Source organism: Vulpes lagopus, chromosome 7 (genome assembly GCF_018345385.1).
Source record: "Vulpes lagopus strain Blue_001 chromosome 7, ASM1834538v1, whole genome shotgun sequence".
In the NCBI taxonomy this organism is placed as follows: domain Eukaryota; kingdom Metazoa; phylum Chordata; class Mammalia; order Carnivora; family Canidae; genus Vulpes; species Vulpes lagopus.
Genome location: NC_054830.1, coordinates 35,800,663 through 35,827,098, shown reverse-complemented (window position 1 = coordinate 35,827,098; position 26,436 = coordinate 35,800,663). Strand labels below are relative to the sequence as shown.

The 26,436-nt window shown below is 40.8% G+C and overlaps 1 protein-coding gene across 3 annotated transcripts in view; it reads left to right on the top strand.

Moving 5' to 3' along the window:
- The window catches only part of FRMD4B (FERM domain containing 4B), a 322,158-nt gene that overhangs the window by 149,778 nt on the left and 145,944 nt on the right, over positions 1–26,436 (top strand). The window contains exon 1 of one of the 3 annotated variants that reach the window (XM_041764329.1): positions 21,217–23,246. The exons of the other annotated variants lie outside the window; for them this stretch is intronic. Within the exon in view, the coding sequence (XP_041620263.1) occupies positions 23,223–23,246 (24 nt within the window). The 5' untranslated portion in view covers positions 21,217–23,222. Of the gene's footprint in view, positions 1–21,216; positions 23,247–26,436 lie in introns of those variants that run through there. 3 annotated transcript variants of the gene reach the window in all.

The following is a 26,436-nucleotide window of genomic DNA, read 5'->3' as shown; positions in this document are numbered from 1 at the left end:
TTGAGCAAGAAGGCAGTGACTTAAATTGTTTAGAACTGTAAGGCAGGAAAATAAAGTGGTTGATACCTTAGGCTCCAAGTTAGAGAGACATAGGAATAAATCCAACCTCTGCCTATGTTTGATTAAGTTATTTAATCTTACCCTGCTTCAGTTTAATCATTCATAAAATGGGAAATATAATAGTACTAAACACAGAGGTTGATAAAAGAATTACTTGACACATAAGATATTTAGTTCAGTGCCTAGAGTTTAAGAAGCGTTCAATAAATGTTATCTGCTCTGTCATTCGGAATTTATAATAATGGAAAACCCAACTTTAATCTACAAAATAAAAAGAAGGGACTTTTGACAAACCAGAAAGTCGAGCAGTTGAATGAACTGCAGGTATGGTTTGATCATGGCCCAATGCCTGTTGCTCATTATTCTTTTAGCCTTCTCTTGTTCATGTGTTGGCTATTTCTTTACTGGTTTCTTTCCTGATGATAGCAGATAGTTGCAGTGGTTCCAGAGCTTAGATCCACCTATCAACCCATCCAGAAAGAAAGAAAATTTCTCATCTCTAAAGGCTATTAAAAAAAAATTTCCGAGTTTGCACTCTGATAGGTTAATTTAGGGTCTGCCCACCCTCAGTGCCATGCACTGTATGTATGGCACAGGGAATGGGATTATGATCAGGCATTCTCAATGGGAGTGATAGGACCACCAAGAGGCCAAAATTATTTCTTGGGAATGGGAAGGGGGCACAAAAAATCTTCCTCATTTTGTGTATAAAGCACAGATATGCATACATAACAGATACACAGTATACTTTTGGCATTAGAATTTGTAGGGGGAGGGGGTGACTAACAAACAAAAAACTATCTACAAGGCTCCTTAAGACGATGATAATGAATATAACTATTGAGAAACACTAATTACATTGATGGGCTAAGGCCAGTGGGGGAGCAGACCCATTCCCGTAGCTGGTAGCTGGGAGTGAGGTTCGTCTCAGGCAGACCACATAGCTGCCAAACAGTGGGGGAGGGTCAGAGCTCAGTTGGGGTGAGATCCGTAATGTCCACTGCACCTGCCTTATTAGAATCTCAAAGCTAGAGCTCCCTAAAAAATAGTTCTTTTTCAAGGTAAGTACAAAGATTAATGACAAACACATTTCCAAGTATTTTGCCGCAGTAATTCGAGTTAACAGGGTGCGGGGGCTCATCATTAGAATACCCTTATTGCTATCCAGTAATTACAAATTCTATATCATGAAGGGGAATGTTCAGTGGTACTGCCCAGTTTACTGGCATATGAACAGGAAATACCATAGGGTTACAGATTTATTGAACCCGATTTTTTATCGTCTTGATAATAAAAAGGTGTCATGTTTCTTGCTTGTAGTCTAAATAGTTTTGTTTGTAAGGAAATCCAGGGTTCAGTCACTCCAGAGAGAAATATAAGGGTGGTGCTGGAGATATTAGTTACATGAAATACCTGGCAGTCCCTGGGGGGATGTTTTGTTTATTCATATACTGTAAGTGAAATAAGATCTCCCACCTATTCATGCAGAATTTGGCAACAACATTATTGCCTGGCTGGCACAGCTGAGAAGGCATAATTTCTCTGGAATTGGACACTTCCTCTATGTCTAGATACTGGAGAGCCACGAGGCTTAATTTGCCAAAAACCATGAATAATTAAGGTACTAGCTATAAGGCAGTTCTGTAATAACACGACTAAATAAAGAGCAGGCCAAAGCTATACTGGGCTGCTTTGAACAAAGACTTACTTCATAAGTAAAAGTTTGAATTTGGTTGAAGTAGTAGGCTGGGACATTTATCTTCAATTTGGGATTAAATATTAAAAGCTGATTCATCAGCCATTTATCTATCCTGCTGATATTTTGCCTGGATGGGTTCTGTTATAGCAATTAATTAGGTTTAACAAACAACTGAGGTGGAAAATGATGGGAGAATGTGGTTGAAAAAAATCAACACTCTTTGCTTCTTATTCAGTGTGACATGTTCTAACAAAGCCCTCAGTTTGTTACTTGGGTTTAAGTTTTCCCCTCATCTCCAACACCTCAAAGGTAGAATTTCTTACAAACCCTGAATAGAGTCATTGCCTCCCCCAGGAGGTTAACTTGGACAGAATTTGAGATACTTAAGTGACCTTGAGAGGCTGGGTCAGCTCCCCTGAGGCAAGCAGTTGGCACTGAGGGGTAGCACACAGTGCAAAACAGGCAGAGGCTGTAGGCTCCAAGTTCAGCAAATTTGACCTTCACCAAATTGCTTTCACTCTTTGGGCCTCCTGGATAAAAGAGGAGAACTGTAGTACCTGCATTATGGGCAGGATGAAAAATTCATGAGATAAAATCTTCAACACTGAACACCCTGCCTGGTACATGCAAATTGTTCAATACATGTTAGCTCTTGGGTATGCATAGCCCTTACCACCAGACCCATAGAAGGTCCTTGATTAAGGGTAGCTGGGGGTATTACCATTGTTTTTCTAAGTGATACTAGTTCTCTGGAAACTAAATTCCCATCTTTGCAGTCAAGGATGTTAAGTAAGAGAGACTGTGGCTTCCCACAGTGGGTGTAGGGTGAGCCTTGTGTATTTGCCCTCGTATTCACACAGTAGGCCCGTATTTTGTTTAAGCCAATACAAAAAAATCTAGGAGATCACAGACCCAGTAGGGTCTCAAAGGAAATAATTTCTCTAAATCCAAGACTCTGATAATCCATAAACTGGTAACACATGAACTTTGCATCCCACCGCATTGGCTGGGCAAGACCGACCTCCCCAAAAGGCAAGTTCCCCATTGAGCATTCAGTGGCCTGTGTGCATCTCAAACCATGTGTATTTTGCCTATCCCCAGCCTTCACTCTCTGAATTACACAGACTAGAAGAGGGGCTTGCAAACTGTGACCCGCAGGAGAAAACTGTCCCTCCTCTCATCATCGTAAGTAATGTTTTATTGACACAGAGCTTCCTGTTTTTGTAAATAAAGTTTTTTTTTAAAGATTTTATTTATTCATGAGAGACATAGAGAGAGAGAGAGAGAGAGAGGCAGAGACACAGGCAGAGGGAGAAGCAGGCCCCATGCAGGGAGCCCGACGCAGGACTCGATCCCAGGTCTCCAGGATCAGGCCCTGGGCCAAAGGCAGGTGCTAAACCGCTGAGCCACCCAGGGATCCCCTGTAAATAAAGTTTTATTGGCACACAGCCCTGCTCATTCATTTACATGTTGTCGTGGCTGCTTTTGCACTACAGCAGCAGAACTGAGTCGTTATGACTTAACTACTTACAGCCAGGTAGTTGATACAAAGACTGTATCGGCCACAAAGATGAAAATATTTACTGATAGATAACATTTGCCAGTTCCCATACTAGGAATAAAGCAACACATTGGAAAGAGAATGCTAGAGGAGGAAAAGTCCAAAATTTAATCATAGAAAAAAATAGAACTTGAAGGAATATGAAAGAATTTTCTCATCAAATACCTAGTCACCAGGAAATTAGTGAACAAATATTCAAGACGAGTGTTCAGTTTACTTTTACACAGGTCCTTTATGGTAGAACATGATTGAGGTTACAGATTGATTCATTCTGTGGTTCGTTTATTTATACCTTAAATAATGATCAAAGTGCTCGGCCCGGCCCTGCTACTGTGCCAAGGTATCAGCAACACAAAGTCAAAATAGGCATTTTTTTCTGCCCTCGAGGAATCTATTGTCAAAGACGGGAGACAGTTAAGGAAATGAAACGCTACGTGCACAGTGGAGGGAATCTAAATCAGACTGGACTAAAGCAAAAAGAGAGGAGAAGGGAGCCAAGGGGGCTTCCTGGAGGAGGTCATTCTCAAGCTGAGGTTCGAGGGACAGCTAGAACTTGGAGAGAAAGGCAGAAGGGCATTTCGGGCCTAGGAAAACGTGGCTTTGGGGGAATCCTAAGTTTTAAGGCCGATGGGGAGAGAGGGTAGGGTGAGAGAAAGAGAAAAAGAGAGCTGGAGTCAGAGACAGAGATTTTGATTGAGAATAGCATCTGAACTTGAGCAGTCTTTTACTTTAGGATTTTGATGTTTTTCCTCAGATCTTTGGGGGTAGGGGAGAGGTTGTTTTAGACCTTTAGACAGATTTGGGAGAGGGTGGCAGGGTAGAGGCGGGAAAGGCAGCTGGGAGGCTGTGGCAACGATCCAGGTATGTTAGGCAGGAGAGGATAGGTTTCACTCTGGCAGCAAACAGCCCCAGCATCCTGATAGCTTGAAGAAGCAAAGGTTTGTTTTTGGTTCACGCTACCTGCCCAGTCACTGGTTGTCCGTAAGCTCTGCTCATCACTGTCATGGAGGCTCACAGAATGTTCCTGCATGTTGCCAGTTACCAGGATGGAGAGTGAAGAGCCCTTTAAAGGCTTTGCACTGGCAATTAGGTGCTCGGCCTCTACGTGGCTCATGTGACTTCTCGCAGGTCGTTGATCGGAGTTGATCCCGTAACCCACTCGACCACAGGGACTAGGAAAAGGGATCTTATCATGGTACCGCATGAATGCTGATGCAGATTTGATTCCTGAAACAAATTTACAAGCAGGATATTTACTAGAGAGCACCCTGGGAGTGACTCCTTTTTTTGAAGGGGGTGGTGGTGGAGGGAAATGTAGGTGGGGGGTGAGTTTTGCTTGAAGTGACCTCCAGGAGACGTTAGTTATATCAGCTAGATCGAGAGGTGGATGTGGGAGTCCATTGTAATGGCTGGTTGTTCTGCAGCCTCGAGGGGCTTCCCGTCACCCTCTGCCTTTGCTCCTGCTGTTTCCTCGGCTTGAGATCCCCCCAGCTGGATCCACGCCTGGGAAACCGCCCTTCCCTCCCAGGCACACGACCCTCCCTGCCTTTTCACCTGTGTCTCCTCGCTTGTGTGGGCACCCACCTCGCACTGGACTGCAGGCTGCTGACAGAGTGTCTCTGCCTAGGACATAGATGGTGCTCAGCACATGCTGGGTGGCCTGGGGAATGACTGAGCATCCAGGAGGCCTGTGGTTCCCCAACCACAGGGGGTGAGTGAAGAGGACCTGGAGGACCTGGAGATGTCCTCGTGCACAGGTCCTTCTCTTCCATGGACAACTACAGTGGCAACATCCCTTTCTAGAAGGGAATAGAAAAAAGCAGGATGAGCAGAGGAGAAATGGCTTCAGCTGCCCTCCTGGGTAGTTTTGGAACTGAGAGTTGTCCCCATTGGGAATTAGAGGGCTATTCTCCCGGCCAACTTACATCAACCCATTGTTGGACGTGGGGTGCCCTTGAGAAAGAATGTGGAGTGACCTTGACATAGGCAGCTCTTTAAGGGAGGGCGATGCCCAGAGGGGCTGTGGGCTGTCAGTTCAGAATGCCTCCAACAACTGAGGGACTAAGTCTGGGCAGCACATCACAGCATCTTCTACAAATGCCTGCCCAACAGGTGCTGGGATCAAAGCCTGAACTGAGGAAGGGCCCACGGGAAGGAAGCGGGGAGTAGGGATTGCATTGACGTGAAGGATGTAGAATCTGGCTTTATTTTAGAACATGGCCTGACTGTCTCCGGATTGGATCCTACCTTAGTGAAGGGATCGGGTGGCCATGGAGTCAGTTAATAGCAGTAATACACACAGAAAGGAGAGAAAACTTGGCCGATAGGGGAAATACGAGTCTCCTTATCACAGAGAAAATTTGTCTTCCATCTTTTCTGGTAGCCAAAGACTAGGGTTTTATGGCAAGGAACTGACATGCTAAGATACCCAAAACTCAGAAGGAAAACTGCCTTACTGCTCTAGCCCATCACTTCACATAAATACATTTCTAAAAGACTGTGTTATTTAAAATCAACAAGATCGGTCTCAGTTATATTCGAAAGGCAATTGCAGACTCTTTGTTGCACAGCTTGAAAAACACCAAGTTAAGAATAGACTCTCCTGCCTTTTCCAATGGGTGTTTGTTTCTCCTTATACCATCTTGTCTTGGTAGAGCTGCGGCGCAAAATAACTTCTGTTTATCGCGTACTGTTTATCATAAACATGAAATTTGTGTTGTCCAGCTTGGTGGTTGTAGAAAAGTGTGACTGATTCGAGTGGAAAAATAAGATAGGTAGCTCTAAGTTTTGTAGACAAGACAATATGACGTAAAGCATGGAAAGGAAGCAGAAATTAAACTCTCATGAAAAAAATTAAAGTTGCCATGTAATTAATTACATATATGTGTGCCTAGAAGTGTCCATATATAACAAATATAAATCCTGGCATACTTGAAATAAACTTAGCATGAAAGAGGCTGACAAATGTGATAAATTATATTGTGCCATTTTCCCCTCATGTCCTAATCATCTTTAGTCTCTTGAATTTTGTGTTTGGGCAAAGCTTGTTGCTTAAATCACTATTTTTCTTTAACTAGTGCTTTTATATAATCTCATTGCCTTGACTTGACTAATAGCTACTAATTATTTAGCAGCTGCTGTGTGCCAGGCCTTGTCTTTGGCATTTGACATGTGTTATCTTAAAACACAAAACCCTTAGAGTTTTTTTTTCAATATACAAAAATATAAAAGATAATATGAGTAAAAGTCCATGCACCTACCTCCCATTTTTAAGACATCTTAATATTTTGCCATGTTTACTTTTTTGAAATATAATACAATTGTAAAATCGGATTTTACAATTGTAAAATCGATTGAAACCGGTACTTCTCCTTTCTCCCTAAAGTCCTATCACGAAGTTCATGTTTCTCATTCCTGGGCATGTTTTTATAATATTGCCACATATGTTTGTATGTGTTCCATATATATATATAAACAATATATATTACCACTGTGTTTGTCAAATGTGTATAAGGATGTATCATTCTGCTACCTTATTAATCTCTCAACAAGCTTTTGGGATTTGTCTCTAAATTCATTTTAATCCCTATATTCCATTGCATGAATATAACCAATCTTTTGTTGGTGGACACTTAGACCGTTTCCAATTTTTCAGTGTCTCAAAATACTACAGTGATTGTTTTTGTGTTTGTCTCCTTGTGCTTATGAGCAAGAACTTCTCCAGGGTATATACAGAAAATCTTTAGCTTTATGAGATGTCGTGCCTTATCTTTGTCCTTGTAACAGCTCTACGAGATGATATCTTGAACCTCACTTTATTGGTTTTATATACTTATTAACTAATAAGTCACAGTGCTGGAATTTGAATAGTGCTCTGGCTGACTCCAGTGCTCAGCCTCCTGCCACTGACTTGCTGCTTTATTTATTAAAAGGTAAACAACATGTGGAGATAGAATCTTATCAGTTTATTCACTTATTCATTCACTCAGCCAACATTGAGTGGAAACATAGGCTGACCCTTAAAAATGAAGTCTGTACACTCAGTTGGCCTGAGTTCAAATCCTGACTCACCTTTTGTTAGTATGTGAGTTCTCTGAGACTAAATTTTTCTTCTGCTATAAAATATAATTATAGTATCTCATTTAAAGTGTTTCTTTCCCAGGATTGTTCTAGAAATTCAATGTATTGATACTTTCAGTAAACCGTGTTAGATCTAAGTGTGGATGGATGGATGGTTGGATGGATGAAGGGCCTAGTGCCTGGCAAATGGTTATCTTTATATGTGCCATCTTCTCAATGTCTTATGCGTGTGAGTAACCATTGAAACCCCTACAGTCTGCAGAATCCTTGGCTCCTCCTTTCTCTTCTCCACCAGAGATTAAGAACTATAGGATACTGTAGCGAGCAGGACAGGGACCCACTGAGCACCGCAGAGAGACACTGCCCACATGCTTGCGTGGCACAGCTTTTTATCCTGAGATTCTGACATCTTCTGATTCTGGCATGACAGCAAAGATGCTCAGAACTATTTGGTTGGTTTCTTTCTTTCTTTGCAACCGAAGCTATTAAACTTTCTTCGTCTCAACTCTGAACCCTAGACTCTCATGCATGAAGGCTATGGGACCCCACTGACTGCTGTCTCTCTCATCTGGATGAGCTCTCTTCTCATATGACCCTGAGATTTGCAACTGCTAAGGAGATCCAGTTATTATAAGCGTCATGCTACCCTTGGGTAATGTCGCCAGCAAATATTTTTACAGAAATAAGTTTGTCTCATTAAAATGTGATTAGATGCTTATTATCTTGAGAGAGAAAAGGGCCTTGATAAAATAGGGAAATAGAATGAGCTGTAGTCAGCTGGACCTCGTTTAAAATCAAGGCTTCATGACTTACCAGCTGTGTGACCTTGAGCCAAGCTGCTTAATTGCTCTGGGCCTGTTTCTTTACCAATGCAAAACATAAAATACTACTTACATTTGCATGGTATGGTGCGAAGGTTAAAAATAACATGGGTTGAGAAATAGTAGCTTTTTGGTTGCAAAAATTTGAACCCCTTGCTCAAACTTGATCCTAAGCCTAAAGTAATCATGCTAGGAGTTATGAGTGCAAAGTGTGACCAGGATAGAACTCCAAACAGGTCCTTTCCTAGCCATGTGACATGAGCAAATTACGCGACCTCTCTGTGCTTCATTTTCTTGTGTAGAAGATGAAGATGATAATAGGACCAATCTTCCAGGGTTGTTGAGGGAGCAACACAGATAAATAAAGATTTCAGTAGGGTGCTTGGCTCATGGTAGGCCTTTAAAAAGTGTTAACTATGGTTTTTTTTCTACATTTTCTATATGTCATATATAGTGCTAAGCACTTTATAGTCACCATTTCATTCAGTTCTCCTAACAGTGCCATGTAACAGGTATTATCGAACCCCTTGGCTAATGTGGGAAATATGTAGAGCTACTGAGCAACTTGTCCAAGAGCAAAGGTTGGAGCTCAGTTCTGTGTAAAGACAAATCCCATGCACTCAGCCATCACATGCAAGAGGCTTAGTTTACAAACCGTTCAGCCAAAAAAAAACGAAAAACAAAAGAAAAGTTCAGCCCCTTCCTTTGCTCTGTTTACCCACCTGATGCCTTAGGACTTCCCCAGTCTTCACCTCTCCCTCTACCAAATCCCATAGACATAGCAGGAATCAGTGAACTAGTTGAGACTAAATGATATATATTCTCAATCCAGGCTCCGGAAGTAATTCAGATCATGCCATTCTCTTACTTGTTTTGTTTGTTCGTTTTCCATTCTCATATTGGAATCCTCAGGTGATGTCCCAACTCAGAAAAAGCCAGCCTCACCATACCCACAAGGCCCCGGGTGATCAGCACCGCCTTTCTCTGGGTTGTCTTCACCCCCACTGCCAGCAAACACACACTCAGCCTCTGGTGGTAACTCCTCACACCCATCCCCTAACCCTTCTCCAGTGACACTGGCCTCCCCTCTCTCTCTCCTAAACCTACCCAAGTGCATTCCAACCTCAGACCTTTTACCATTGGGGTGTTCTCTGCCAGGAACCCCGTCACCCAGAAGTCCACACGTGTCCTCCACCTCCCCCTCCACTACCTGCAGGTCTTTCTTCAGATGTAACCCAACCCTCCAGGCCACCCCTGATCCTTCCCGCATCCTGCATTATTTTTCTTCCTAACCCCATTGCCACTTGACGTTAGAACTTTGTTCAGATTCTCCTCGGTGTCTGCCCAAGCAGAATGTTAGTGGAAGACGTGCAGGGCCTTGGCTTTGTCCGCTGTAGTAGCTTCAGTGCCTGGAACCTAAGATATCCTTTGGAAATACTTATTGACTAAGTGAATGAAGGAATCTGCTTTACATTTTAAGAAGCTCACTCTAGCCAACCTGCCGGGTACAGCTAAGGAAGGGGAAGACAATTAGGGCACTGTTTTCTGATGTCCTGTGAGACGCGGTGGGGACCTGGGCAGGATGGTGGCGGCATGTGGTGTAGGGGGACACTAAGAGTCTGGAGGAAAACGTAGCATTAGGGGAACTCTGTCCAAAGGGGAAGTTCGAGGTCTATAAAGTTCTGGAAATTTCATACAGGGGAAAAAGCCATGCAGGCTGAAATGTCTTTGTATGTGTATATTTATTGGTGTTTTTGTTTGTTTGTTTTTTGTTATTGAAAATAGCCCCAAGCCAACCTAAGTACTGCTGATTGAGAATAAATTTGTTTGGGTTCTCTGATGTCTTGAAAAGCAGTTTCTGGATAGCAGAGTAGGTAATTTCCTGCAGGGCCCCTGAAAACGGGCTCACCCCAGGACCCTAGGTCTTATGCACAGCCAGCTTCAAGTCCCCATCTGCGCCCAGCCCAGGGTGGGGAGCTTGGCAGCTTCTGCAGTTTCTCGTCAGCTCTGACTGTCAAGTGATCGCTGTTTCCTGTGCCCAGCCCTGTGGTTAGGTTCTGGAAGGTGCCCTGTTTTGCCTGACCAGTGCTGACAGACACTTCTGACATTTTGCTTTCCTTTTTCTTTCTTTTCTTTTCTTTTTTTTTTTCTTTTTTGGCATTCTATGGACATTGCTTATCATTCTGACCCTGTCTCCTGTCATTCCCATCCACTGGAGTTAAGGATAGAGGGACCCGTTGGATTTCCCTGGATTCTTGGGAGAAAAGAAAAGAAAAAAAAAAAACAATCTTTTTTTTTTTCCCCTGGTCTTCATTAGTGTTTAATTAAAAGCTTGCTTTCCCTAGGTCTTTGGCTATGTCTAGGCTTTTTAAAATTCTGCAAGCACAGACAATATAAAGAGAATTTGACCCTTTGAGTTATAAGAGCTGGTTATTGTGTCTAATTATCAACCTTAAATAATGACAGAATCATAATCCCCAGCACAAAAAGTAATACTAGGAATTTCCCAAATAATTCCTGAACACAGAGTACATGTACTTTTAATAAATAATCTAATATCAGTTTTTAAATGAAATTATTGGTTAAATTTGGAACAATTCGGTCAGGATATAAAGAATCTTAACTCTCAACTCATATTTAAATTTATTGCAGTTCTTTCTTCCTTAAGATTTTTATATATTAATATTTCTAGGTCTTGATGCCAGATATAGTTCTAGCCAAGCTCATAAGATTTTGCTCTCAAATACCTTTTGGAAATGGTATTTTTTTAGTGAATGTGTTTTTCCTTTAATAAACTTCAGAAGCCAACTCTGAGTTTAAAAAAAAAATTTTTTTTTGAGACCTTACCAGAGTCTAAACAGTGCCCTGTATTCACAACCAAACTGGATCAGTTAAAAAAAAATTTTTAAGACTCCTACGCTACATTAGGTGACAGATATGGCAAAAATTTGCCGCACCTTTATGCTATATATTGTGTGTTTTAAGTAAGTAAAATTTAATTATGGTCTTTCTGTCCTTTTCTTTTTCCTCCTGACTTTTTTTTTTCTGTATATTTTCTTGGAGCTAACTAGGTCATGTTTAAGGATATGAATAATTTATATATATAAATGTATGTGTGTGAGTACAAATATACAAATAAATGTATATATACATATGTGTATATATATGTATGTATATATAAATATATGACTATATCTAAAGTTTTTCCAGAAAGGAGAACCATGAACCAATATATTTATCAAACATAACTTTTACTTTTTTCCCTCCTCTCTTCAACATCACGATTAAAGTTATGTTATGACCCTGAAATAACTGCTCAGTACCAATAATATGGTGAAGTTCCATCATAGATCGTATTTTTTAGGAAGTTGCTATCAAGTTTGAGTTTAAGGTATGGGAAGTTGCTATCAATTTTGATGAAGTTCAGTGAATGAAAATTAGTGAACAACTTCATTTGTTTCCATTGGTTTAAAGAGAAGAAACTAGAGAACCAGAGAGGTGGTTATGTGCCGAAGCTCCCGTGTCATGTCCCAGCTCAGCTCAGCTCCCCTGCCTGTGAAATGGGGTCATGCTATGGCTGCCACATGGGGGGATTGAGTATTTAAGTAGGGAGCAGTAGAGCGAGTCACTCACAATGTGGTACTTGCCCGCTCTCCTTCCCCAGCAACCACTCATCCTGTGCAAGACCAGGTGAGTCATTGCAAGCTTGAGGAACGTCTGAAGAAAAACACAGACGAAGTGGGCAACAACTGTGTCATGCCTTCCTAAACCAAAGCTGCTTCATTCATTATTTAGAGATATTTAATGACATCTGTCCATTTTAATAGACCTTGTAATGAGATGAAAGGCTTTATCTATTTCCTTTGAGTGATTTATACATATCCTTTGGGAGCTGGGGACGTTGGAGTCAGATGGATGTGAGCCCTGATCCTGTGGCTAAAAGGCAGTGCAGCCCATAGCATGATGAGTCTTGTCATCTATAAAATGGGGACATAATATCTCATAGTATTGTTGACAGGTTTAAGTGGGAGAATGCCCTGGGACTACTCACTCCAGTACCTCACCCCATTGTGATGAGAACTTAATAAATTATAGTTTATGGAAAAGGCCCTGACTACTAAAATAGGCAGAAAAGACAAGGACAAGCATCCTAGAAATGGGATCCTCTTTTCCTCTCTCATCTAGGTGAGCTTACCTAAAATAAGAATAAGGGAGCAGGGCAGCCCTGGTGGCTCAGCGGTTTAGTGTCTGCCTTCAGCCCAGGGCATGATCCTGGAGACCCAGGATCGAGTCCCACGTCAAGCTCCCTGGATAGAGTCTGCTTCTCCCTCTGCCTGTGTCTCTGCCTCTCTCTCTCTCTCTCACTCTCTCTCTCTGTGTCTGTCATGAATAAATAAATAAAATCTTAAAAAAAAAAGAAGAATATTTTGAAGCAGGAGAATTAAATGATAATTGATCTGGTAAATTGGTACAATCTTTTGGAGGAAAGGTTAGTGGTATCCAAAATGTGAGATATGTGACCTCTCTGACTGAACATCTCCACTTTAGGCAGTCATTTTGAGAATATTCTTACATAATGGTACATGTAGAAGATTTTCATTGCACTATTAGTTGAAATAGCAAACCATTAGATACGTGAATAAATAAAAGAAAGCATGATAAAATGGTAATACCTCTGTACCATGCCATTCCATGAGATCAAGAGGAAGAATGAAGTAGAGGACAGCTTCCCCAAATTGTCAGTGATATAATTTTGAGTGAAAACAAACACACAAGACAGAATAATATACAGGATGAGTGTGTGTGTGTGTGTGTGTGTGTGTGTAGAGTGATAAACAGATACAGATATTATGCAAGAAATATGTGTATGTATTCCTTTGCTTGGGAGAACCAGGCTGGAAATATATACACCAAACCATTAATGATGTTTACCCCTGGGCAATGTCAGTGGATGAAGGGAGTTTTCCACTTCTTTTATTTTCATAATTCTGAGTTTAAATTTTTTTTATAGCAAGGATTTATATAATTTTTTGTAATTCTGTAAAATTTCCTACTTAGAACAATTGATCCTGCCTATTGTGAAAGTGTTCCTGCAGAACTGGGGATCTGTCCCAGTTAACCCTGTGTCACTGCACCCAGCATGTAGTCCATTCCCCCAAGTGTTTGTCTTGTATGTCCATTTAATAATGATTACTAATCATTATTGATGTGATTACTGTTGAATACAGTAATACTTGTGCTCATTCGCATACCATAGAGCTTTTTATCATTATAACATAAGTCCATCAGTATAATTGTTACAGAAATGCATGGCTTTTTTATTTAAGATTTTATTTATGTATGTATGTATTTATTTATTTATTTGAGAGAGAGAGAGTGCAAGCAGGGGGAAGAGCAGAGTGGGAAGAGTGGCGGGGGAGAATATCAAGCAGACTCTGCGCTGAGCACAGAACCCAAACTGGGACTTAAGCTCATGACCCTGAGATCACAACCTCAAGATTATGACCTGAGCCAAAACCAAGAGTCAGACACACTCAACTGACTGAGCCACCCAGGTGCACCCCGAAATGCCTATCAGTGGTATATATTCACCAGATTTTTAAAAAATGTATAGTGTCATGCATATTACATTAATATAAATTTTTTACAAAGGTGAAATCATCATATACATCTTATTTTGAAATGTATTTATTTATACACATGTTTAGATACTGGCCTCTCATTATTTTTTGTAACTGTTGTATATTCAGTGATATGATTGTACCATAATTACTTCCGTCAATCCCCTATAATGGGCATTTAGATTGTTTACAGTATTCACTAAGACAGTGCTACAGTGAACATCTTTGTATGCAGTACATTTGTGGGAAATTGTCTGTAAGATAAAAACACCTTGTTTGGAAGGAATTTGGATTTCCAAAAAGGTTGTACCTATTTATACTACTGTTGAATGAACAAGAGTGTTGCTTTTCCATACCCTAGCCAATAACTTTTGATTTATGCTGCTCTCTTAGCCAGAAATTTATTTCTTATATCTTTTTTTTTTCATTTTATTTCATTTATTAGTGGAGCTGTCTGATTTTCATAACTTTCTTACAGGCCATAATCCTCAAAACACTGGGATTGTTTTTCCCTGAGAACATCGGGAAAAAAACATATTCTATGTTTTATCACAGTATCAAGTGGTTTGCATGTTTTCAGAGCCAGACTTGAGAGCAAATTTTGGTCTCTTATAAAATGTTTATCATCTCAGAGTGGTATGGAATTTTCTTGTATACTTAAAATAAGTTTAAGTAGAGCACTGCATAAATCCAAGTATCATAAAGATAAATTATCATTCAGCCTCTCTGTCATGAATTTCAATATATTTCGATGTCAAGATTTCAATATAGCCAGAATAGTTCTTGCCTTTTACATTTACTCTACTGTTTAGGTCATACTATGGTTTCCCCATTCACTATTGAGTGAATTTCAGCAATTTTGTTTTGTCTCTTCTGTAAATGTTCTATACTTCATTTAGAGAAGCTGGAAAGGCTCACTGAGGCTTTTATTTATTTATTTTGTAACAAGGGATAAAGCTTGGGGCAGGAAAGCAAAACAATGCACCATCTATTTTCTCTTTTTCATCTTAGATGCCCGAGGCCTGGAAGCTTATTGGGCCCTCTCAATCCATATTTATTAACTTAAATATAATTTTGTCATAGTTGAATTGTCTCAGTGAGATTTCATAGCCACAAGCAACCACGAAACTGTCTTTTGTCCCATTCTGGGAGCCACTAGAACTGATTATGTAGATGATGGAAACTGCTGGTCCCATTAATGCCGGTGGTTATCCAAGAAGCACCTGACCCACAGATTTGTTTGTGTATAGCGTTACACCAGGGTCAGCTGAACTCAGGGGTAAATTGGAATTGCCACAGGAAGCCCTTCAAAGAGGCCTCTTGTCACGTTTTAGCTATCCAGCTCTCACCATCAGCATCTGCTAGCACCGCATCTCCCTTCTGGAGCTGTCTGCCTGGCAAAGGCAAAAAGGCAGGTCCCAGTGTAGACTTCCTACCATGGCAGCCAAGAGGGCTAGCTCCTCCTCTGTCTGCACTGGGGTTCAATGAGGGAACAGGCCCAAGGCCTCTTTCTGACTCCCAGATACCTACACACTCTTGCATTCAAAATGAGGAGTGGTGTGGTGAGCTGGAAGACAGAACGTTTGAAAGTCAGAACCATCAAGGTAGCAGTGGGGTACGACACAGACAAGATGGTGGCATGACATGATACTGGCTGTGTTTGCCACTGTTGGGTTCTCTTGTTTCCTATTCATTTTCCAAGCCTGCTTCCAAGAGTCTTTTTTTTTTTTTCCTTCTTCTATCCTGAGAGGCCTGATTTGGTCAGGAATCAATATCACCCTCCATGAAACTTGGGAATATCCTGGCTGGTCCCTCGGCCAGTGCTTCCCAACTTCTTTTCATATCATAGAGTATATATAAGATGATAATGTTGCTGTGGCCCCAGGGTAAGGTTTATGAAACTGCTCAAGGTCTGAGGTCACCAAGGCAGGGTCTCAGGCTGCTGTGAGGGCTGAGAGGAACAATAGTTTAGGATAGCTCTTACTCCCTCTATTACAGATTGGCTGTGAAGATGTGGCCAGAAGGAACTATGATGACCTTTTCCTCTGGCCAGTGATCAGGTTAGCATAAACATATGACCCAGAGCCATGACTCTGGCCAATGGGTGGTGGAAGGGGGACAGGTTGCTGATGCATTTCTTGAAAAGCTCTCTTTACTCTTAAAAAGAGACATAGAAGAAAGACATGGTCCTCCTTTTGGAGTAGGCATGTGTGATGCCTGGAGGAGTGGCAGTGATATTGCAACCATGGAGGAATGTTAGCTTGAGGAGAACATGCTGAGTGGAAAAATAGAAGGGACCTGGGACTTTTATTTAAAAAGGTTTTATTTATTTATTCATGAGAGACATACAGAGAGAGGCAGAGCATAGGCAGAGAGAGAAGCAGGCTCCTTGCGGGGAGCCTGACACAGGACTTGATCCCACACTCCGGGATCATGCCCTGAGCCAAAGGCAGATGCTCAACCCCTGAGTCACCACCCAGGCATCCCGGGACCTGGGACTTTGATGGCATTTCTAATATGTAGACCTCACCAACCTTGGAACAGTCCTATCTTTAGATATTGACATAATGGATCCATATTAATTTTTAAAATTTATTTATTTATTTAATCTGAGAGAGAAAGAGAGAGTATGAGCAAGGGGAGGGGTGGAGAGAAAGAATGTCAAGCAGACTCCCCACTGCTCTCAGAGCTGTAGGTGGGGCTTGATCTCATAACCCTGCAATCATGACTTGAGCCAAAACCAAGAATCAGATGCTCAACCAAAAGAGCCACCCAGGCACCCTGTGGGTTCATATTATGAAAGTTATTTTCACTTTTTGTTTGTTACTTACTGAAAAAAGCTTTCTGATATAATATCTGTCCAGGACTTAAGATCAGGACTTACAGAAGACTTGTCCAACCAAAAAAGTTCTCAAAATAAGACTTTTGAGGAAAGAATGGGAAAAGAACTGGAGATATATTGGTGAAAAGAAAACGCTTAAGTTCAAAGTAAGATGGATAGAAGAAAAAAAAACTGGTAAATAAAGAATCAAGCATTTGCTCTGTGTCTCCTATTATGACTTATATCACTGGGTAACCTGTTAGTAGATGAGAGGAAATGTCTCATTACAGAAATAGTCTAGGTAATAAATAAAGGATGTTAGAACTAGAAAGTCACCATATTGCAACACTTAAATCCATTAAATGATCTAGCTATTGAACCAGCATCACAAAAGAGAAGGCTCTCCTAATAAAAGAACACAGGTGATGATAACCAAAAAAGATCCAACTGGACTCTGATCAAGCTTTCAGATTCAACCAATTTGTGAGAAATACAATGGACAGAGGACCATGTTTAATCACACCATTAGAGGTGTAATCAGCAAAACTTAGATGGTGAAATGTACAAGATAAGCAATCCAATTTCTTCAATAAATAAATTGCAATGAGAAAGAAGAGAGAAAATGAGTAAGATGAGTAGGAGAACCTGTAGATTAACAGAGACACAAGAGAAAAATCAACAAATGGCAAAGTGTGGACATTTTCCACATCAACATTCAAACTTGAAAAAAAACCACATTAACAAGACAATTGGAAATTTGAGCACTAACTGGAAATCTGATGATATTAAGGAATATTGTTATATGTATATACATATAACAATATATATATAAAACATATACACATATATAGATATACAATATACAAATATATATTAGGTAATTGGGGTTATGCTTTTAAAAAGAGCCCTTATCTTTTATATTGAAATATTTACAGATGAAATTATTTGAATGCTTAGATTTACTTAAAAGTAAAAGGACAAAAGGACAGAAAGTGGGTGAGGAAACAAGATGAGCCGAGTGCTCATAGCTGTTGAAACTGGATGTGGGATGCATGCGGGTTCATTACATCAGTCTGTCCCTTTTTGTAAGTGCTTGAAATTTTCCATCATAAAAGTTTCGTTTTGTTTGTTTTTAAAGAAATGCAAAGGGAGTGGGAAAGGGGAAAACAAAACAAAACACCAGATTGTGCAGAAATACAGGAAGGAAACCTAGCAGCGCCTGAACACTAACCCCTGGATGCATTTCCCATTGTCCGCAGCAACCAAGCGGAAGGGCCATATTTAAGAACATAAGCCCCAGGTTCGAATCCTGTTCTATAATCAACTGGGGGGACCCTTGGTGCCAAATTTTCTAGGGCTCAGATTCTCATTTATAAGATGGAGATGAACTAGTATCCACTTCAGAGGGTCGTTGTGGGGAATAAAGAAGATAATCTGTGTCAAGCATGGGTCCTAGTTCCTGGTACCAGTTAGCCCTCAGTAAATGTGGGCTATTATTTCATTGAACGTAGTATGTAAAATTAGACATTAGACAAAAGTGAACACGTGCACTTTTCAATGGATGTTGGAGCATTTTGGATAACTCCTGAAATTCAAAGGCCTTTTTTGGTTCCTTTTTTCCAAACGCGGGGATGAGATCAGATTTTACCATCTTTATGTCCATCACCTGAAAAATTGCATGTGCCTCATGGTCACACCCAATCAGAAGTCACTGCACCCGCCCTGTGAAGCAGACAGGGGGAAACCCTCAGGTGGCTTAAAAATACATATATACCTCTTTTTCACCTACCTCTTTCTCCCTACCTCTTTTTCACCTCTGTTTTTTCATTTATGGTTAAGAAAGCAAGAGAATCTGGCTAGAACAAGAAACTTCCCTCTTTTTCTTCCTGGAGGGGAACATGAGTAATAGACTTTTCCATCGGGGTTGTTTTTCCTGGACACGTTGTCCCCCCTCCAACTGCTAAAACATGTGATCCTAAAGGAGACCTTATGTAAACTTCAGATGTTCCTTATCGGTCGGTGATGCCATCCCAGCTTCGAATAAATTATGAAGTTGTTTTCTGTATTTGGTGCTCTTCCTTTTAAAACAGAAATTCTATTCATTCGTGGTATTAGGTTAGAGCTTACCTGTGCCATGTGTAATATAGGCTCAAACAAGTCAAGAAAGGAAGCACATGGCTGGCTTCTTCATCCCTTCCAGGCCTCCCCAGAAGCTCACCCTCACCACCCAGTGCTCTCTATCACATCCTCCTGCTTTCTTCATGAGTCTCTCCTTCCTCTGAAACTACCTTTATTTATTCATGTATATTTATATTTTTTATTTCTTGTGCCCCATGGATGTCTCTCCTTTTCACCACTGCGCCCCCACCACCTAGCCCAGGATCCAGCGAACCAGCTCTAGAACCAGGCTATGATTTGTAGGGCCCAGTGCAAAAAGAAATTGTGAGGGCCCCTATTCAAAAAGTATTAAGAATTACGAGACAGCAGAGCATTACATCAAGTATGGGCCATTTCTGAGCATGGGATCGTGGGGGACAACGCTGGTTGCATGCTTCTTGTTATGAGGCCTAGCACCTAATAGACACCCCAAAAAGTTATTGGAGTGAATCCAAATCTAAGAAAAACCAGGTATTCAAAGAGCTCTGACGTACAAATTGATAAGAAATTAAGAACAGAAGCCAGCATGTGTATGACAGGGATGCATAACTTCTCAACCACGGGGCTGGCAGTGAGGTGAAAAATAAGATGATCACTCTACTCTCCTTGCAAAACACCAGTCTAAGCTGTAAATCCCTTGAGAGCCTGGACCCAAGTGTTTTCATCTTGACTTCCCCCGCAGGGCCCTGCGCGTTCGTGGTGTTCAGTGAACAAAATTGGTTCTAGAGGTGGAAGGAGAGCAAGATGAGGAGTAATGAAGGAAATATACCTCTGTTTAGGGCAAATTTCACTAAATTTAGGAGATGATCCAGCCTTCAAGGACATCCTCTCGGTTTATGACAAATGGCTCAGAGACAGCTCAGCTGTCATAGAAAATCAGTCCATCGCCTACGATAGGATGTTTTGGTGTATCTGGCATTCATTAGGTATATCTGCGATCATGTTCTGTGATCCTTTTGGGATAAATGCAAAGCTCTTCACAGAGATTACTAGGACTGTATATACCCTTAAAAATCAAGACTACACGACCATGACCATGTATTTTTTCCTAAATTGATGGGCGTATTTTTCTTTTCCCACTTCCAGCAATGGTGGAAGTCCCCACAGAGTCATTGGTATGCTTGTCCAGGCTCACCAGTTTGTTGGTCATGTGATGGTGTCACAGATTGCATTTTGTAGGCATAATTTCACAAATGTTCATATTTCATTTGGACTTATTCCAGAGTAAATTCTTTTCCACTGGGACTCCCTAAAGTCTATGTCCCTAGATCCAGATTCATCCCTGCCCCGTGTCTGGCTGCCTGGCAGGAGCCATTTGAAAGAGTTGTTGTTTCAAGTTAGATGTAGGATGAGTTTTGCTGCTATACCTGTTTGGGACTTGGAATGCCAGTTTTCTAGGACCAGTTCCTAACTGATTCACTGATCATAGACCTTCTATCTGATACCTGAGTACTACAGGAGCTACCCCTTTCCCTAAGACGTAACCCCTGGCACCTAGACTGCTTTGTGATTTGCACCCAGAGCCTCCCTGCCAAGCTCCCCAATTCTAGGTTGATAAGTAACCCCGTTGTAGAGCAGCATTGGTCACCTACCTGATGATATCTAACTGTTGCTATCCGTTCTCCCACAAACGGATGTGTTTTGTTTGCTAGTGAATTCTTTTTTAAAAAATTAGAACCAACTTGAGCACAAGTGGGAGTTATAGTGATTCAGACAGTCTTCAGAGTCTATCTCCCACTCTTCTGCCCAGCATGAGGTGGTGCGCTGGTAGCCCCAGACTCATCGCAACAGCCTTGTAATTCCAGAACAAAACCAAATACAGTTCTCTGATCCTTGTAACTGAAGAGTATGGGGTAGGGTTTTTTTTTTTCATTATTCCTGAATCATATGTTCATCCCATGATGGGAGGTGCAGCACATGATGTTATTCTCACCCTAATCTTGTACCCTGTCATGGTACCCTCACAGAAAAGCAGGGATCTGTGATTAGGAAGAGGTGAGTCAGACTCTGAACAGGCAAAACCAACAGGCACTATGACAGTCTCCTTGTTTTAAGCCTCCTGTGTGCTCTCATGGCGTAACCTGGCTTTGCCCCACCCCTGTATTTACCTGACCCTACAAGTTGGCCGGGCTTCCTGGTTTTAGCTCATCCAGTTGCCTCAATTCTGAAACTGGTTATCAAAACTCTGATTGTCCTTCAACAGGAGAAACTTCTTCCCATACAGTTGGAAATGTCCCATTAATTTTCTCAAGAGACTCTCCAACCCAATGAGAAAAGTTGCCACTTACAGGGTTTTCTATTTATATATATATAAATAAATAGAAGTTTGCACAAAAATATAAAGTAATTCTCCATTTTCCTAGTAAAAAGATTCAAAATACATGTTTGGGGTCAACTTAAATATATACAAATTTAGGAATGAAGATTACATAGTGGAATATCTACTCCTAGTATTTCAGCTTATTTGTTCTATAGATTGAAAATCTGAGTGCTTGTTGCCTGGCACTCTCGCTCTTTGTGCTGTGGTTTGTTCAGCCTCTTTCTCTGTATCTGTGTATTAACCTTGAGACAGAAGCCCATCTTTCAGTCATCCTCTTAGCTATCCCAATCACATCTTCACTGGTGCCTGAGACATATGAGCTACAGCACTTTTTTCATTCTCCATATGTGGCATTTCATTGGGAAAATGATTACGTGACTTTTTTCCTTCTCCCATCCATCCTCGAGGTGCATATGCATGGTCTTCCAGTATAACCACCTGCTGCATGACCTTTTATTTATTTTTTTTAAGATTTATTTATTTATTTTAGAGAAAGAGCTTGGGTGAGCAGGGAGAGGAACAGAGGGAGAGGGAGAGAGAATCTCCAGCAGACACTCTGCTGAGCAGGGAGTCCCACACTGGGCTCAATCCCATGACCCTGACATCATGACCTGAGCTGAAATCAAGAGTTGGATGCATAACCAACTGAGGCACCCATGTGCCCTTGCATGGCCTTTTAAGATGATGAATAGGTAACTAGTTTATTCTAATATCCAGCCCATCCAATTGTGAGGTCACAGGCCCACCAGTAATTAGTAAGTCTGTATTGAATTCTTTGCCACCTTTTCCACTGATTTTATCAAGTGACCCAAATAAACATCCAAACTTGGCATTATTTGAGGTTGTTTCAGGCTATTGTGTCTTCCCAGACTGCACATTGTGGTTCAGAGTAATCAGTTTTTGAAAGGACTTCAAGGTAAAGCCACTCCATCACTATTTGAGGGTAAGATATTTTTTTGGTAGAGGGAAGGGGAGAGTCTTCCTCTTTAAATACATGTCCTATGTACCCATCTATCCGGCAAATTCTTTATGTTATGTATGCAATCATCTCATTTAATTCCTCCAACACCCCTGGCAAGATAGGGATTTTTATTTCCATTTTACTAAAGAGTAAACGGATTGTCAGAAAGGTCAAGTAACTCTCCCAAGGACAAACAACCACAGAAACCTAGGTTTGACTCTAGAATTCACATCCTTAACCATACCACACACTTGCACAAAATTTCAGAAGGTTTTTTTTTTTTTTTAGATTGGAGAAGCATGGTACCATGTCATAAGCTCCTACTTAACTATTCTAAAAATAACCCATAGATTTATTATTTTTCCTGGATTCTGTATATTTTTCTTTCTGCCCCACCTTGGAGCATAATGTACTACAGTTATTCCCTATTCATTGAGTAATTTCAATAGTAATGCTTCTGTATAATGCAAATGATGAAATAGATCTGTTTTTGAGACCACAGTCATCCTGCCAAGATTTTTTGTCTGTGGCTGGCATCTCTGCTATTGATTGATAGTACTGAGGCTGTCTCATGGAATTCTGACTTTCTTTATGAGTGTAAAAGCTAGTGTCATGAAATGGGTGTGGGTACACAGTTGAGTTCAATATCTTTCTGTTTATATGCATTCAGTCTCCTGCCTTGTGCAGAATACACACAGACTGAACTGCTGAAATTAAAGTTTGGGTTCTTCAGTCACCTAGCACATCACAAAATAATGATCCTTCCCACATCATGCATCATCAGTGAAGTTTGTAGAACAGTAAACATTAAACATTTCATCGTGTGTTTTAAAGATGTAATGAAGAGAAACCTTAGGTAGCCAAAAGAAATAGCAGAAGTTTTAGGGTTTTTTTTTTTCCCCATTGCTCTCCTGACTCATGTTGAAAGGCTTTTGTTTCTAATCAAAGCAACAAACGGTAAGGTCATTTCCTTGCGATTATATGGCAGCGGAAGGCGTCAGGGTTTTCAGATCCCTACTTCCACCAGCTTTGATTTGGAGAAAACACACACACACACACACACATCACAAGTGCTTAATACATGTGTCCTTTGTCCTGTACGCTCTCTCCAGTCCCTTTAAATGAGCCGAGATCATGGTTCGGAGGTAAGAACAATTTCTCTTATAATATTCTGACTACAGACGGTGTCACGGGGCTTTGTGAGCTCTTACTGGCGTTTCTTAGCAAAATCTTGGTCAGATTTTATAATATTATACTGGGGTGGAGTCCTCGAAGTACTCCAGAATATTCCAGAATTTAACATTCAGAAAAGGAAACTTCAAAAAAAGTTTGTCTCTGCTCTTTTCAAAAAATTGCTCTTTCCAAAAAACAGTTGGCTCTGCTCCAGTTTGATACCGAAATGAAGATGGTCCTTAACACCCATCTTTTGGAGCGTTTTCCTGTCATTGTTTTTAATGCTACCTCTGCTCCCTTAAAGGTCCTAAAAGGCTGATTTTTTGTTTTTACTTTGGAACTTAACAATTGTTGTTGAAGTATATCCCTCTACCTTACCGCTCCCCTCCCACACACACCCTTTTTCTTTTCTTTCTTACTTTCTCTTTTCTTTTTTCTTTTTTTTCTTGTTTTTTTGGTGGTTGTTAATTTTAAAGGCTCAAGCTCCTTTATGGATATGGAAGGGACAGGGAGAGGGCAGGAACTGTGTCAGTGAGCAGCATGAAAATACTTTAAGGTTTCCAGTTGTTAATCATGTCCTCAGTACAATGTGTGTGGTGAGCACTTCTCTATCTTTGTGGGCACTTGGCAGCAAAGATTCTGTGGGGATCTAGAACTCATTAGTTGCCTTTCTAAAAGGACCTATTAATATTTGTCCCTGTCTTGCTTGAAAAAAGCAGCAGGAAAGTGAATTCTGTCCCCGAGTCAAGATTATGGTGAAGACTATGTGATCAGAATTCAGCAGCTCAAGGCAGTGACCTTGGGAATATCATTTTGGGGGATGGCTTTTAATTAATTCATAAAACTTGTATGATTTGTCAGAGGAAGTTCTACATCCTAATTTAAGGGAAGCTTTTTTTTTTTCTTTCCTCCCTTGTAGTGTGGTGTTGGTAAACTCATCAAATTTAACTCCACATGTCCATTTTTTTCTCTGATAGGTAGATGTTGGAGATGGAGGAGGGGAGGAAAATCTGGGTTGACTTCAGAAAACAAAGGAAATTGTCTCATCCAGGAGACTGCAAAACCCTTGGGTATAGAAGGAAGTCTGTGGAGGAAGTGGGTAGGATTGGGTACAGAAGAGAAACATCAAGGAAATAAATACATCACAATAGGGACTGGGATAATACCCCCTTGCCATGATATAATACTACAGCGTAGCCTGAGAAATGAATTGGTGCTCTATAAATTAATTCTATCTAAAGCTATCTAATGATCTGAAGGAGTAGAAAAGAATATAATCTTAACCAAAATGTGTTCCTTTCACTTGGTTCTCAGACCGTCATTACGGTGACCCAGCACCTCACATTCAATGATCCTATTCTTTAGATTCAAGCCATAGAACCTCTCTAGAAGTGAGACTCTCTTGCAATGCAGCCTCCTCAGGAATCAGAAACTACACTTCTTAGCAGAAGTTCTAAGATCGTCACAAACATTCCAAATTCCAGTCCAGAGCATATTCTGTGTGTTCTATGCATCATTTATTTGGCCTTCCATTTGGAACACACAGCAAAGTGGTGAGAGAATGGAGGCTCTCACCACCAGATACCATGCCCCCCGCTATAGGGCAAGTGCTCAGAAACTATTGGGAGAGAGGGGGATGGGTGGTAGACAAAGACCACTGGTTGAGTAGAATTGTAAAGTATGTTTATGCCATGGAATATTTGAGCCCAAAGAAACCTTGTAAGTTGCTTTGTCTGGTCCCTTCATTCTATTACTGACAGAATTAAAATCCAGAGTAGTGGGGAAATGTTTCTAAGATCTCATATCCCATTAAGGACAAGGCACAGCCTAGAATCTCCAAAGTCCTGATTCTATACCCTGTCCACCACTGTGTTGTTTCTAGGACCAGCTGATTGCTTTGTCTAATTTCCAGCATCTCCAAATTACATGGAAATCAGGTTATTTCTCATTTATGTCTATCTTGGACTAAAAATGTGGTAACTCCTCTCAAATGAAGTTTTGCTTCCTATTATGCACTGCTTACAACTTTTGGCAAAAACTAACAGACAAGTACGTGAAGGACCCCAAGAAAAGGAACCAGTTGCCTTGTCTCTTTCACCACAAGCCGTAATACTGGATAAAAATGTATTTAATCACTTTCTCATAGCTTGGAAAATATTGTAGGAACTGAAAAATATTGGTGGGCTCTTAGTAAAGGCCTGTCTCAAGATCATAGTTCAAGTAAGAGATTTTTGTTTGTCCTTGAGATGGATTTCATGAAACTCCAATGAAGACTTTTTTGGTTTTTTGCTTGATATTGGAAAACTGCAAAAAAAATATTTTTTTTAAGATTTTATTTATTTATTCATGAGACAGAGAGAAAGAGAGAGAGAGAGAGAGAGAGGCAGAGGGAGAAGCAGGCTCCATGCAGGGAGCCCAACGCGGGACTCGATCCTGGGACTCTGGATCGGAGAGAAGACTCCGATCACACCCTGGGCCGAAGGCAGGCGCGGAACCACTGAGCCACCCAGGGATCCCCAAAACTGCAAAAATTTTTAAATGAAAGACTCTTTTAAACCAGAAAGATAAAGCTGAAGATAGGCTCAAATATACATGAACATATATTAACATAATGTGGCAAGGATAGGCAAGCAGTTTATCATTCCAATAAAAGCAAGTAAAGAAAAGGAAGATATGGGGCACCTTCTGCTTATTTTAGAGGGGTTTTTTTCCCCTAAATGAAGCCTTTGTAGATGGGGCTGTAAAGATATGTTCACTTCTGTTTTCTTATATTGCTTTATTCTCTCTTTTGGTTTTGTTTTTCTTCTATCCTTGGAACTTAGAATAAACAAGTCAGCAGAACTCGTATTTATTTTCAAGATTTTACTTAATATCACCTTTTCAACTTGATGTGTTTAGGTTCAGGTTTTCCAACCAGGAATGGAATTAGGCCAGAAACTGACCTTCCATAAGAGAGAATCTTTATCTGGTAAAGCAGTGGGATGTTGCCAAACGGCTCAGTGGACAGAGAGGCGATGGATTGTAGGTCTAACTCTGCCATTTCCTGATAAACTCTGTGGCCTTAGAGCCGCTAATTCTTCCCATCCAGACTTTCAAGTCCACATTTGTGGGGTGAATTAGACTCATGCTAGGGCTCCTTTCTAGCCCTGAATTATTTGTACC